Source organism: Neoarius graeffei, chromosome 3, assembly GCF_027579695.1.
Source record: "Neoarius graeffei isolate fNeoGra1 chromosome 3, fNeoGra1.pri, whole genome shotgun sequence".
Classification (NCBI taxonomy): Eukaryota; Metazoa; Chordata; class Actinopteri; order Siluriformes; family Ariidae; genus Neoarius; species Neoarius graeffei.
This window is the reverse complement of record NC_083571.1, coordinates 25,329,708-25,343,697: the sequence shown is the minus strand read 5'-3', so window position 1 is coordinate 25,343,697 and position 13,990 is coordinate 25,329,708. Positions and strand designations below refer to the sequence as shown.

Below are 13,990 nucleotides of genomic sequence, written 5' to 3'. Positions count from 1 at the left end.
AGCTCAGGCTACCTGAAACCGGAAACGGAAAAAAACATTTATCGTTTATGAAACGATGTAGCACTGTAACAGCAACATCACTGAGATAAGGAAATCTGAAAAGGTTTTTAAAGACTCTTGAAGCCTTCGATAATGTTATTATTGCTGTTTTTCCGGAAAAATGTTTTTCGTGTTGTCCTCATTTGTCCCACTTTAGTGCACAATTGTATGTTACGTTTTCTCTTTCAAATGTATATAACCCCGGTTAATTTGTGAAACTTGCATGATCTAATGTAATTTTTAAAATATTTTTATTAGGTTATGAGAACCTGCAGAGCTTGGTGATTCAGGAGTCCGAGACGAGCCAATGAGAGGATGGCCAGAGGTCACATGATCTACAAAGCTGCCGTCCAGCTGGTTCTGCCGATGCTGCTGAGTGTCCTGCCGCTCACACACACTCAAAGTTAGTGTGTCTCTCTCTCTCTCGTTATCTCTCACTCACACACGCATGCACACATAAAACTTACCCTGGTGCGTTTTCAGCGATCACACCCCTGTGCAGAACAAATCAATCGCTCCGAGAGTGTCTGAACGAGGTGATCTCGGCCCACTTCCAAATGAACTCTGGCACAGTTTGATTGCGGTGAGAAAACGATTCAATCCAGTTGCAGGAAGTGAACCAAATATATTGTGTATTTTGGGTTGTAGGTGAAACAAGCAAAGGACTGAACCTGATTTTTGTGATTTCTATACACACACACACACTTCATCTAAGTCGTTCTAAGAGGTTTGAAAGAACCCAAACACCCTAATAGTAAAGGTTTTAGGACGCAGTCTGAGTCTTACCAAAGCTGTAATTGTATTGTGTAGCATTTTACTATTACACTTCAGTTTAACCGCAAACCTTCATCTCTGTGAAAGAAACGGTCCACGTGATCTTCATTCTTAATCAGCACACACATCACAATATACAGGTTTGTTCACAAACTCTTTTCAAAAGATAGAGTTTTTAGAGAATATTTACTCGTTTGAAACATTTTTGTGCTTAAGCACTTTTGCGTTGGCGTTTTTGCAGGATTAATTTTGATATGCAAAATCACACCATGTAAACAGGATGTCACGATTTTATCTGGCGAAAATCACCCACTCGCAAACGCACACACTCATAGACACACGCACACGCGCGGGCGTGCGCACACACTCCACATGCATTGTGCTAAAACCCAGGTCTGCATGGCTCTTTGTTCTTGATCAGAGGAGCAGGAAGGAGATTAGTGTGAGCATCCACTGTGTCATGCTCCTTATGCACTGACCCGATTAATGCAGCAGCCAGATAGCAAGGAAATCCGCTTGAATGCATATGGACTGCACAGATTTTCTACATTTAAGCCGGAGCTTTGATCTTAAACTCTGATACCGAGTCTAATTCGTGTTTGTGATTACTTGATTGATAACTAAGCAACAGTACACTGCCTACTGGGAACTTAAAAAAGCCCACAGTGTGAGTCGTGCTGGTTTCATTAGCTGTGCAATAATGAAACAAGTTTAAAAAAAATGACAAACACCTATATATATATATATATATATATATATATATATATATATATATATATATATATATATATATATATATATATATACAGTGCCTTGAAAAAGTATTCATCCCCCTTGGTGTTTGTCCTGTTTTGTTGCATTCCAAGCTGGAATTAAAATGGATTTTTGGAGGGTTAGCACCATTTAATTTACACAACATGCCTACCACTTTAAAGGTGAACATTGTTTTTTATTGTGACACAAACAAGAATTAAGATGAAAAAACAGAAATCTGGAGTGTGCATAAGTATTCACCCCCTCACGTATGAAACCCCTAAATAAGAGCTGGTCCAACCAATTCACTTCATAAGTCACATAATTAGTTGATTAAGATCCACCTGTGTGCAATCAAAGTGTCACATGATCTGTCACATGATGTCTGTATAAATCAGCCTGTTCTGGAAGGACCCTGACTCTGCAACACTACTAAGCAAGCAACATGAAAAACCAAGGAGCCTCCAAACAGGTCAGAGACAAAGTTATGGAGAAACAGATCAGGGTTGGGTTCTAAAAAATATCCCAAACTTTGAATATCCCAAGGAGCACCATTAAATCCATTAGAGCAAAATGGAAAGACATCTTCAACATCTCGTTGAGCCAGGCTGTTGTCCCCACGTGCCTCAAAGCCACCACCATCATCCCGGTCCCGAAGAAGCCGTCTCCCTCCTGCTTCAATGACTACCGCCCTGTCGCACTCACTCCCATCCTCATGAAGTGCTTCGAGCGGCTAGTCATGCGGCATATCAAGTCTGCCGTCCCCCCCGCCCTGGACCCTTTCCAGTTTGCATATCAGTTCAACCGTTTGACCGATGACGCCATCTCCACTGCCCTCCACTCAGCCCTCACCCACCTGGAGACAAAAGACTCGTATGTCAGAATGCTGTTCATAGACTTTAGCTCAGCATTCAACACAATCATTTCTCAGCAGCTCATTTATAAACTGGACCAGCTGGGACTCAACACCTCCCTGTGCAACTGGCTACTGGACTTCCTGACGGGGAGACCACAGGCTGTACGGGTCGGCAGCAACTCCTCCAGCACCATCACATTGAACACGGGGGCCCCCCAAGGATGTGTGCTGAGCCCCCTCCTCTTCACTCTGCTGACCCATGACTGCACACCAACATCCAGCTCCAATCTCTTCATTAAGTTTGCGGATGACACGACTGTGGTGGGTCTCATCAACAATGGCGATGAGACAATCTACAGGAGTGAGTTGAGCCGCTTGGCCATGTGTTTCAATGACAACAATCTCCTCCTGAACGTGGAGAAGACGAAGGAGATTGTTGTGGACTTCAGGAGAGCGCACATCCAGCATGCTCCACTATCTATCGACGGTGCTGCAGTAGAGAGGGTGAGCAGCACCAAGTTTCTGTGTGTGCACATCTCTGAAGACCTGTCCTGGAGCAACAACACCGCATCACTGGCCAAAAAAGCCCAACAGCGTCTGTACTTCCTCTGCAAACTGAGGAGAGCAAGAGTCCCGGCCCCCATCATGCACACATTCTACAAAGGCACCATCGAGAACATTCTGACCAGCAGCATCACCGTGTGGTACGGCGCCTGCACCGTGTCCTGCTGCAAGACTCTGCAGCACATCGTGAGAGCAGCTGAGAGGATCATTGGTGTCTCTCTCCCTTCTCTAATGGATATTTATAACTCCCGCCTCACCCGCAAAGCCATCAGGATTGCAGGTGACCCCACCCACCCATCTCACAGCCTCTTCAGTCTGCTGCCATCGGGGAGGAGACTGCGGAGTCTCCGGGCCAAAACCAGCAGGCTCAAGAACAGTTTCTTTCACCAGGCGGTCAGGAGGCTCAACTCCCTCCCTGTTCTGTCACTCCTCCCCCCCTGCCACAGATTCTGCTCGCACACCCCCCTGCCCCCCCTTCAGCAACTGACATGTCACCCTCACAGTCCCCCCCCCAACACACACACACATACATACTCTCAACGTTCATTAACACTCTGAACTCAGGGACTGCACATTTCACTTTACCTCTCTCATTTGCACTATTCCGCACTACCTCACCTTAACAGCCATTAGTTTTATTGTTTATACTGCTTATTTCATGTTTACCTGCTATACCTCAAGTGCCCTTGACTGTTTATTTGCACCAATTTATGTGTGTGTGTGTGTGTTTAGTCTATGTCTAGTTCTTATCTAGAGTGTTTATACTGTTTATACCGTTTGAGTGTTTAGTCTATGTCTAGTTCTTATCTAGAGTGTTTATACTGTTTATATTGTTTGTTTTTTTCAATGATTCTATTTTTATTTATTGCATTGCCTGTTTGCACCGTGGGTCAGAGAGGACTGAAATTTTATCTGTGCTGTATGTCGAGCATGTACTGTATAGCATATTTGACAATAAAGTTGACTTGACTTGACTTGAATATGGTACCACGACAAACCTGACAAGAGAAGGCCGTCCACCAAAACTCACAGACCGGGCAAGGAGGGCATTAATCAGAGATGCAACAAAGACACCAAGGATAACACTGAAGGAGCTGCAAAGATCCACAGTGGAGATGGGAGTATCTGTCCATCGGACCATTTTAAGCCGTACACTCCACAGAGTGGGGCTTTATGGAAGAGTGGCCAGAAAAAAGCCATTGCTGAAGAAAACACGTTTGGAGTTTGCCCAACAGCATGTGGCAGACTCCCCAAACACATGGAAGAAGATTCTCTGGTCAAATGAGACAAAAATTGAACTTCTTGGCCATCATGGGAAATGCCATGTGTGGCGCAAACCCAACACCCTGAGAACACCATTCCTACAGTGAAGCATGGTGGTGGCAGCATCACGCTGTGGGGATGTTTTTCATCTGCAGGGACAGGAACACTGGTCAGGACTGAAGGAAAGATGGATGGCACTAAATACAGGGCAATTCTGGGGGAAAATCTGATTGAGTCAGCCAGAGGTTTCAGACTGGGACGAAGGTTCACGTTCCAGCAGGACAATGATCTGAAACAGACTGCTAAAGCTACACTGGAGTGGTTTAAAGGGAAACATTTAAATGTCTTGGAATGGCCTAATCAAAGCCCAGACCTCAATCTAATTGAGAATCTCTGGCATAATTTGAAGATTGCTGTACACCAACGCAACCCATCTAACTTGAAGGAGTTGGAGCAGTTTTGCCTTGAGGAATGGGCAAAAATCCCAGTGGCTAGATGTGCTAAGCTAATAGAGACATACCCCAAAATACTTGTAGCAAAAGGTGGCTCTATAAAGTGTTTGGGGGATGAATACTTATGTACACTCCAGGTTTCTGTTTTTTCATCTTAATTATTGTTTGTGTCACAGTAAAAAACAATTTTCACCTTTAAAGTGGTACTGTAGGCATGTTGTGTAAATCAAGTGGTGCTAACCCTCCAAAAATCCATTTTGATTCCAGCTTGTAATGCAACAAAACAGGACAAACACCAAGGGGGATGAATACTTTTTCAAGGCACTGTATACAGTGGTGCTTGAAAGTTTGTGAGCCCTTTAGAATTTTCTCTATTTCTGCATAAATATGACCGAAAACATCATCAGATTTTCACACAAGTCCTAAAAGTAGATCAAGAGAACCCAGTTAAACAAATGAGACAAAAATATTATACTTGGTCATTTATTTATTGAGGAAAATGATCCAATATTACATATCTGTGAGTGGCAAAAGTATGTGAACCTCTAGGATTAGCAGTTAATTTGAAGGTGAAATTAGAATCCGGTGTTTTCAATCAATGGGATAACAATCAGGTGTGAGTGGGCACCCTGTTTTATTTAAAGAACAGGGATCTATCAAAGTCTGATCTTCACAACACATGTTTGTGGAAGTGTATCATGGCACGAACAAAGGAGATTTCTGAGGACCTCAGAAAAAGGGTTGTTGATGCTCATCAGGCTGGAAAAGGTTACAAAACCATCTCTAAAGAGTTTGGACTCCACCAATCCACAGTCAGACAGATTGTGTACAAATGGAGGAAATTCAAGACCATTGTTACCCTCCCCAGGAGTGGTCGACCAACAAAGATCACCCCAAGAGCAAGGTGTGTAATAGTCAGCGAGGTCATAAAGGTGGAGTCCTTCTAAGGTGGAGGGTAACTTAGGAAACTGAAGGCCTCTCTCACATTGGCTAATGCTCATGTTCATGAGTCCACCATCAGGAGAACACTGAACAACAATGGTGTGCATGGCAGGGTTGCAAGGAGAAAGCCACTGCTCTCCAAAAAGAACATTGCTGCTCGTCTGCAGTTTGCTAAAGATCATGTGGACAAGCCAGAAGGCTATTGGAAAAATATTTTGTGGATGGATGAGAACAAAATAGAACTTTTTGGTTTAAATGAGAAGCGTTATGTTTGGAGAAAGGAAAACACTGCATTCCAGCATAAGAACCTTATCCCATCTGTGAAACATGGTGGTGGTAGTATCATGGTTTGGGCCTGTTTTGCTGCATCCGAGCCAGGGCAGCTTGCCATCAATGAATTCTGAATCATACCAGCGAATTCTAAAGGAAAATGTCAGGACATCTGTCCATGAACTGAATCTCAAGAGAAGGTGGGTCATGCAGCAAGACAACGACCCTAAGCATACAAGTCGTTCTACCAAAGAATGGTTAAAGAAGAATAAAGTTAATGTTTTGGAATGGCCAAGTCAAAGTCCTGACCTTAATCCAATCGAAATGTTCTGGAAGGACCTGAAGCGAGCAGTTCATGTGAGGAAACCCACCAACATCCCAGAGTTGAAGCTGTTCTGTACAGAGGAATGGGCTAAAATTCCTCCAAGCCGGTGTGCAGGACTGATCAACAGTTACCGGAAACGTTTAGTTGCAGTTATTGCTGCACAAGGGGGTCACACCAGATACTGAAAGCAAAGGTTCACATACTTTTGCCACTCACAGATATGTAATATTGGATCATTTTCCTCAATAAATAAATGACCAAGTATAATATTTTTGTCTCATTTGTTTAACTGGGTTCTCTTTATCTACTTTTAGGACTTGTGTGAAAATCTGATGATGTTTTAGGTCAGAAAGGGTTCACAAACTTTCAAGGACCACTGTGTGTGTGTGTGTGTGTTGAATTCGATCCCCCAACATTATACCCTTTGTGTTTTCTTTTCTGCCTGTCAGTAGTATTTTTAAGCAATAATACATTTGATTTGGTGTAAAAACATTTTCTACTTTTTTTTTCTTTTTTTGTGGGTGTTTGACTGTGATGCAGGGAAACATACTGATCTCACTTCTTCCATTTCAGATCCACCTCGTTTCACCCGGACACCCACTGACCAAACAGGTGTGCAGGGCGGAGTGGCCTCCTTCGTATGCCAGGCGACAGGAGACCCACAGCCCCGAATCTCTTGGAGCAGGAAGGGCAAAAGAGTCACCAACCAGAGATTTGAGGTGACCATACACACGCGAGTCCGCACATGTACTCACACACACACACACACACACACACACACACACACACACACACACACTTCTGTCTTTGTGGGGACTCTCATTGACATAATGCAGGGGTGGGCAATTATTTTTTCCATGGGGCCACATGAGAAACAGGAAATTTTGTGGAGGGCCGGACCAAAAGGCTGAACTAAATTCTGCATAATATTAATTGTATTTCTTTATATAAAGCAGTAAATTACATTGTTTTTACAAGCTGCTAAGACTGGTAAGAGTCTGGAAAAAACGAGGTTGCCTTACAAAAAATGTCATTCATTCAATCAAATTTCCCAAAACAATGGTTAACAAAATGTGAACGTTTGTACCATTTTTTTTCAGTCACATTCACCCCAAAACACAATAAAGACATCACAATATTGTCTTTCTACTCCAAATATCAAACAAGATACATCATATTATAATAATGATGCCCACATTTGTAGTTTAATCACCTCATTTGGTGCTTTTCGCCGGAGATCGGCTCCGGCGCCTGCTGGTGACGTCACACTATGTGATTGGCTGGACCGTTTGAAGGATGACGTACAAGTTTGTGGTTGGTCTGGACAAATTACGGAAGTAGTTATCGCGGGATTAGGTTTCGTGGGATTTCATGTCATTTTCATGTCGCGCGCATTGCGTTTTTGTTGAACACAACTTCAAAATAAAAGCAATGCACATTCAGTCCATGCATGGGGTAAAATTAGAAAATACGTTTATTTTGTAATTTCTCATTAACCTTACGCGGGCCAGTCAGAATGAACCAAAGGGCCGGATGCGGCCCGCGGGCCGTAAAATGCCCAGGTCTGACATAATGCATTCCCTTACCTTAACCTTCACCATCACAACTACATATTTAACCACGCCCCTTACCCAAACCCTAAAACTAACTCTTAACCCACAAACAGCCCTGTGAAGAAGTGACGACCAGCCAAAATGTCCAAAATCTAATGTTAAAAAAATGTAATCTGGTTCTCAATATGTCGCAAGTATACACACACACACACACACACACACACACACACACACACACTTTTCATTGGCTGTGTGGTAGTAAATCAGGCTTCTGGAATTTAATTCATACACACAGACACTCATATTGGCTGTCTGAGATAAGCCTGAAGGTGCTTGCTGACGTCTGTTTCTCTCTCTCTCTCTCTCTCTCTCTCTCTCATACACACACGGGTCAGGCTATATCTAAACATTTATAAATAAGTCTAATTGTATTTATACTACATGCGAATAGTGCTCGAAGAGTGAAATTTGCTTCTCTCTTTGCTCATGGATTGGACTGATGGATCTCTGCCTACACACACACTTCACTGATCTCCTACAGGGAATCAATAAGTAGGAAATGTGTATCAAGTAAACAAATAAAAAAGGGCACAAGTGGAAGATAGAGGTCACTGCTGCTAGTATTTCTTAAACTGACTCTCTGCATCTATCATTCTCTTTCTTTCTTTCTTTCTTTCTTTCTTTCTTTCTTTCTTTCTTTCTTTCTTTCTTTCTTTCACCTTCTGTCGTACTGTCTCTGTAGGTGATTGAGTTTGAAGACGGCTCCGGTTCAGTCTTGCGCGTGCAGCCACTGCGGACCCCACGTGATGAGGCTATATACGAGTGTGTGGCCTCTAACGAGGCCGGCGAGATCAGCGCCTCCACCCGCCTCACGGTGCTGCGCGGTGAGCACACACTTCCATTCATATGAAGAAGAGATTTATATCCCCAACCTACCTTGCAGTTCTTTTTTTTTATATACAGCCTACTGTGCTACACAGGACCTAGTCCATCCATCTTTATGGGGGAGGTGTGTTTTTTCCTTGAAGGATCACCAGTTTAAGAATCCATTCAAAGCTCTTTTGTGGTTTGTAGGACAGATATAACAGCAAAGCAGTTTTCTACACCATTGCCCCTTTTTAGAGTGATTCAGGTGTCGTCATACTTCTGTACCATTCCGCAATGATCATAGTGAGCTGGTGCTTTTGGAACTTGCCATGAAAGCCTTGCGTATGATTTTATAGCAAATTCTCAAATGCTGCTTGTTTATTTCCTTAAACTGACCTGAATCTAAATTTATATAACTGGCATTCAGAGGGAGATCTACTGTATGTCCAACATACATCAGAAAGAATCCAATCCAAATACACATTTACATACAATTAATTGAACATAATTGTTTCAGATTCTGTGAAAATAGGGTGCTCAGCTTGTTTACAGCAGTATGAGATAAAATTTCAGCTTATCTCCCAACTTGCCACTAAGAGTGTGTTACACATGCCATGTGTGTGTGTGTGTGTGTGTTACAGAGGACCAGCTTCCTCACGGCTTCCCGTCCATAGATATGGGGCCTCAGCTCAAGGTGGTGGAACGTTCTCGCACAGCCACCATGCTGTGTGCAGCCAGCGGCACTCCTGACCCGGAGATCACCTGGTTTAAGGACTTCCTTCCCATTGACACACACACTCACGGACGCATCAAACAGCTGCGCTCAGGTACGGGCTGGATTTAGTCTGCACGCTCAGATTTAGTCTCGGCTGATCCTTAGGCTTTGAAAAAGTTAGTGATGAAGATACAAAGCTTTTAGTTATAATAATTAGTCATAACAAACGTGCACCTGAAAATGCGCCTTCTTATTATCCCCCGCTGTCCGAAAGGCCCGAAGAGGGATTATGTCATGGCAATTTCTGTCCGTCCGTCCCGGGAAGGGTGCTCACGTTCTGAAATCAACTCCTCTCACAATTTTTGGAGGAATTTCACAAAACTTGGCAAGAGGCATTGATATATATCAGTAGTACGCATATTGTAATTTCGTTAAATTGGGTCACATTTTACCAGAGTTACAGCCCTTGATTAGCAAAATTATAATTTGACAATTTCTTGAGTGTTTTCCTTCTGACATCGACTCCTCTCACAATTTTTGGACGAATTTCTCGAAGCTCAGGAAAAGGCCTTGTTATATGACGTTAATACGCAGATCGCGATTTAATTTCGTTTGTGAAAATTTTCCCAGAGTTTTGAGTCTTGATTAAATCACTTGTACTTTGACAATTTCATGAGGGTCCATGTTCTTCTGAAATCAACTCATCTTACAATTTGTGGAGGAATTTCACCAGACTTGGCAAAAGGCTTTGTTATATGACAGTTATACGCAGATTGAAATTTCATTTAATTTGGGTAAATTTTACCAGAGTTATGCCCTCAATTATTAACAAACTTGTACTTTGGCAAGTTCATCAAGGTGTGCTTGCTTTCTGAAATCAACTTCCCTCACAATTTTTTTTTAATCCCCTCCTGGCCGATAAAGGCCCAAAGGGGGATTATCGCTACGTTCACACTGCAAGGCTTAATGCTCAATTCCGATTTTTTTGTGAAATCCGATTTTTTTGTGAGGTCGTTCACATTAACAAATATATGCGACTTGTACGTGATCCTCAGTATGAACGAAAAGCGACCTAAAAGTGTTCCGCATGCGCATTGCAGGATACGACGACGTCACACGCAGTGAGCATGGCCAGTGTTTACGGAAGTAAAAACGCCCGGTTGCGGTATGATCCATCCGATCTAGCTTGAATAGCTGCATCCCCCCAAATGGAAATCAGCTCCCTAACCTCTGCGTCCTTCCATTGAGAAGATTCAGAACCTTCACAGCCCGAAGCATCCCTCGCATTGATGTCATGCGCAGGGGCGCAGATACGTTTTTTGAACTGGGAGGGACAAAAAACTGGGGGGGAACAAAGCTGCCAGCAAACCAACCCCAAACCCTGATATGCTTGTCAAACTTGTTGTTAGTAACCATAGCAACCAAACTCGAGCTCGCAACCTGTGCAGTCTGCGCAGCTCAACCAACCGAATATCAGTCTTTGTTTTGTTTTATGTGAGTTGTTGCAACTATGTATACACTGCTGTCCACCTCAATAAACCGAATGGTAATTAGTCTTTTGATTTTTCCGTGAGGTTTGCCTTATGCAAAGAAAGACAGCATAGACGTTTTTTCCTCCCTATAAGTGGGGGGGACCAAACGAGGTGAATTTAAATCTGGGTGGGACGAGTCCCTCCCTCTATCTGCGCCCGTGATTATGCGCCATGTTGTTGTAACTTTTTTGAGACCCGCCGCCTACTTCAGCGCAGAATAGTGACGTTTGTGGCTTGTTGATGACGTGTAAGTCGGATGAATGCGACCTGGCGGTTCAGACTGAAGTCGCATATGAAAAGAGCAGATAGGAATCGGAATTAGGACCACATATCCAAACGGCCTGGGTCGGATTTGAAAAAATCGGATCTGTGTCGTTCATATTGTCAATAAAAGTTCGGATACAGGTCACATATGGGCGAAAAGATCGGATTTGAGTCACTTCAGCCTGCAGTGTGAACGTAGCCTATGTCATTGCGATGACCGTCCGTCCGTCCCAGGAAGGGTACTCACCTTCTGAAATCAACTCCTCTTACAGTTTTTGGAGGAATTTCACAAAACTTGGCAGGATTCTTTTTTATATGTCGGTAATACGCATATTGCAATTTCGTTCAATTTAGTCACATTTTACCAGAGTTATGGCCGAGTTGCCAGCGGGGGATATTGTGCTCTCAGAGCACTCTTGTTTGATCATGTGTCTGGGTTTTTTTTTTTTTTTTGTCCTTCTTGGTTTGTCATGAGTAGTTAAGCAAAAGGAAATTGTGTGTAGAGGGTCAGATAGCTCTAGCAAACTACACAAAATGTACCAAAAAAACCCCTCACGCAAAATATATTATATTTTATGTTTTATAGATTTACCTTATAAATATCTTTATACATTTCAAGAATAAAAAAATTAGCGCACACAAGGTTAAAGCATGCAATGCATGTCGTTGTAACTAAGTCAAGTCAATAAAAATATGACATTTAAAGGTCATAGGCAATGGTCGGAGGTGAAACATAGAACATCAACTTTATTTTCTGGAAGAACGACCCAAAAAGTGAATTCAGTCTTCCTGGTGTCTAACTTGCACCCTAAAATTGAATAAAACGGTTAAAATATACTGTTTTGCCCAATTTCCGAAGGTTTGTTTACATCTCACTTATGCGCACTTTCACCGCCATGGGACCGTCATCGTGACGTCATTCAAGCCAAACAGACTGGGAGCAGCTCTGTGTTTACTTGCGAACCGAGCACACGTGTACGGACTTCGGTCGTGAGAGGTTGTGTAAAATGTCTGAAAGCGATAGCGATTTTGAGTAAGAACTCTCCAAATTAAATATCGAGAGGTGAAACCATATATGTATGAGCCTATGGCCGTTGCAAAGCAATCGGTGAATGTGGCTCACTGGTTTGACTGTGCGGCCTCGGAATCGGACAGCGACTTGGCCGACTCTGATCGCGGTGACCCTGGACCTCAACAAGACTCGCACCCAAACGATTTATCCTGGTAGTTATGATAAATTCCTACTTTCGTCGTAATACTAAAAAAGAGCCCTTTTGACGAATAATTAAACCGCCCTCCCTAGTGGATATAGGTAACAATTACCTGACAGTGTGCTGGTAGGCCACATTAGTCTGCCATCCGCGGCATTATACTATTTGTAGCCTACTCTAAGCGAGGAAATATCCCTTTGTCTCATTTCCACAATGATTGTACAGGATCCCTCAGGATTCTTGACTTGCCAATTGCAAGCAAAAGTAAAAATGTTTACCTCCAATCTTCTCCTTTTTGCTTGAGCGTTGCTGGTCCATTTCTTCTTTGACTGCTTGATTTTGTGTCACGCGCACAATCCACTCTCTCCGCCTCGTCTCCTCTTCCGGAAAAAAAAAAACAACCCTCTGGCTTCACGCGCGCAATCTACTCTCTCTGCCTCGCCTCCTCTTCCGGAAAAAAACCAACCCTCTGGCTTCACGCGCACAATCCACTCTCTCCGCCTCTTCTCCTTTTTCGGAAAAAGCCAACCCACTCGCTCCGCCTCTTCTCTTTCGGAAAAAGCCAACCCACTCTCTCCGCCTCTTCTCTTCTTCCAGAAAAAGCCAATCCACTCTCTCTGTCTCTTCTCCTCTCTCGGAAAAAGGTAAAAACTTCTTCCTGAACCGGTCCCGTTGTTACAGTTCACTGCACAACAATAAGGCATGGGGTTTTTCTTTGGAAATTCCCGAACGCACGTCTGCACTCAAGCCAAACGGCAGCGGACTTAACTCAAGTGGTTTGTTTGTCTTGAATGATGTCACGCGCCGAGTGGTCACGAAAATCGCCGAACAGAAATTCGCCGTGGTCCGCGCTAACTTTTTTTAATTATTACTTATTAACAATACTTCTTGGGACCAAAAGAAAATTACAGAGGGTTTTGTAACATATAAAGTTTCAAATGTGCATAAATTGAAAACGGTTGCCTATGAGCTTTAAAGACTTAAAGAAAAGTTAGTTACCTTTAAAGACACTTCCAATCCAGCAAAAGCGTGGAAATCCAGGACGCATTTAAGGCTAGAATTCCGGAGGGCTGCGAGAATTTTCTTTCCAAGTCAAAAGGGGTGCCCCTCCTCTTTCTCCCCACACAAGCTCTCCAGTTAAAAACAAATCAAATGACATGTTTTAGAGTGTTTAGTGAAAACAGTGTGGATGATGGAAAATAAGAATAAATGATGAAATATCACAACTAAACATATGAATGCAAAAAAGACTAACAAAATATTAGTCTCACGGTTTCCTTGATGTCAGGAACGTGACATTATAGATGTTGTTTAAGATTATAAATGTGTCTGTATATTCAGGTACGAACGTAGTCTTCGTTGTCGTGAGAACAGCGCCAGCTGCTTTTATCCTGACTGTGTCTATGGTTTAAAAAAAGCTGTAATGCAGAAGGCTGTTGATTAATTTTCTCTAACAACAGCTCTGACAGTGGATCCGACCGCAAGGCAAATTAACGCGCTTGTTATAATAAATGATCTTTTCTATAGTAACAGTTTACGCAGGGGCTGCTATGGCGAATACTTCACACGAATAGATTTAAAAACCTCGTGTAATCATTTATATGGTGAAG

The 13,990-nt window shown here is 42.9% G+C and overlaps 1 protein-coding gene across 1 annotated transcript in view; it reads left to right on the top strand.

The window, feature by feature from the left end:
* ptprdb (protein tyrosine phosphatase receptor type Db) overlaps positions 1 to 13,990 on the top strand; it is a 234,783-nt gene that overhangs the window by 109,629 nt on the left and 111,164 nt on the right. Inside the window, exons 2-5 of the mRNA XM_060916548.1 lie at positions 298 to 442; positions 6,812 to 6,957; positions 8,534 to 8,675; positions 9,300 to 9,485. Coding sequence (XP_060772531.1) covers positions 355 to 442; positions 6,812 to 6,957; positions 8,534 to 8,675; positions 9,300 to 9,485 — 562 coding nt within the window. The 5' untranslated portion in view covers positions 298 to 354. The remainder of the gene's footprint in view (positions 1 to 297; positions 443 to 6,811; positions 6,958 to 8,533; positions 8,676 to 9,299; positions 9,486 to 13,990) is intronic.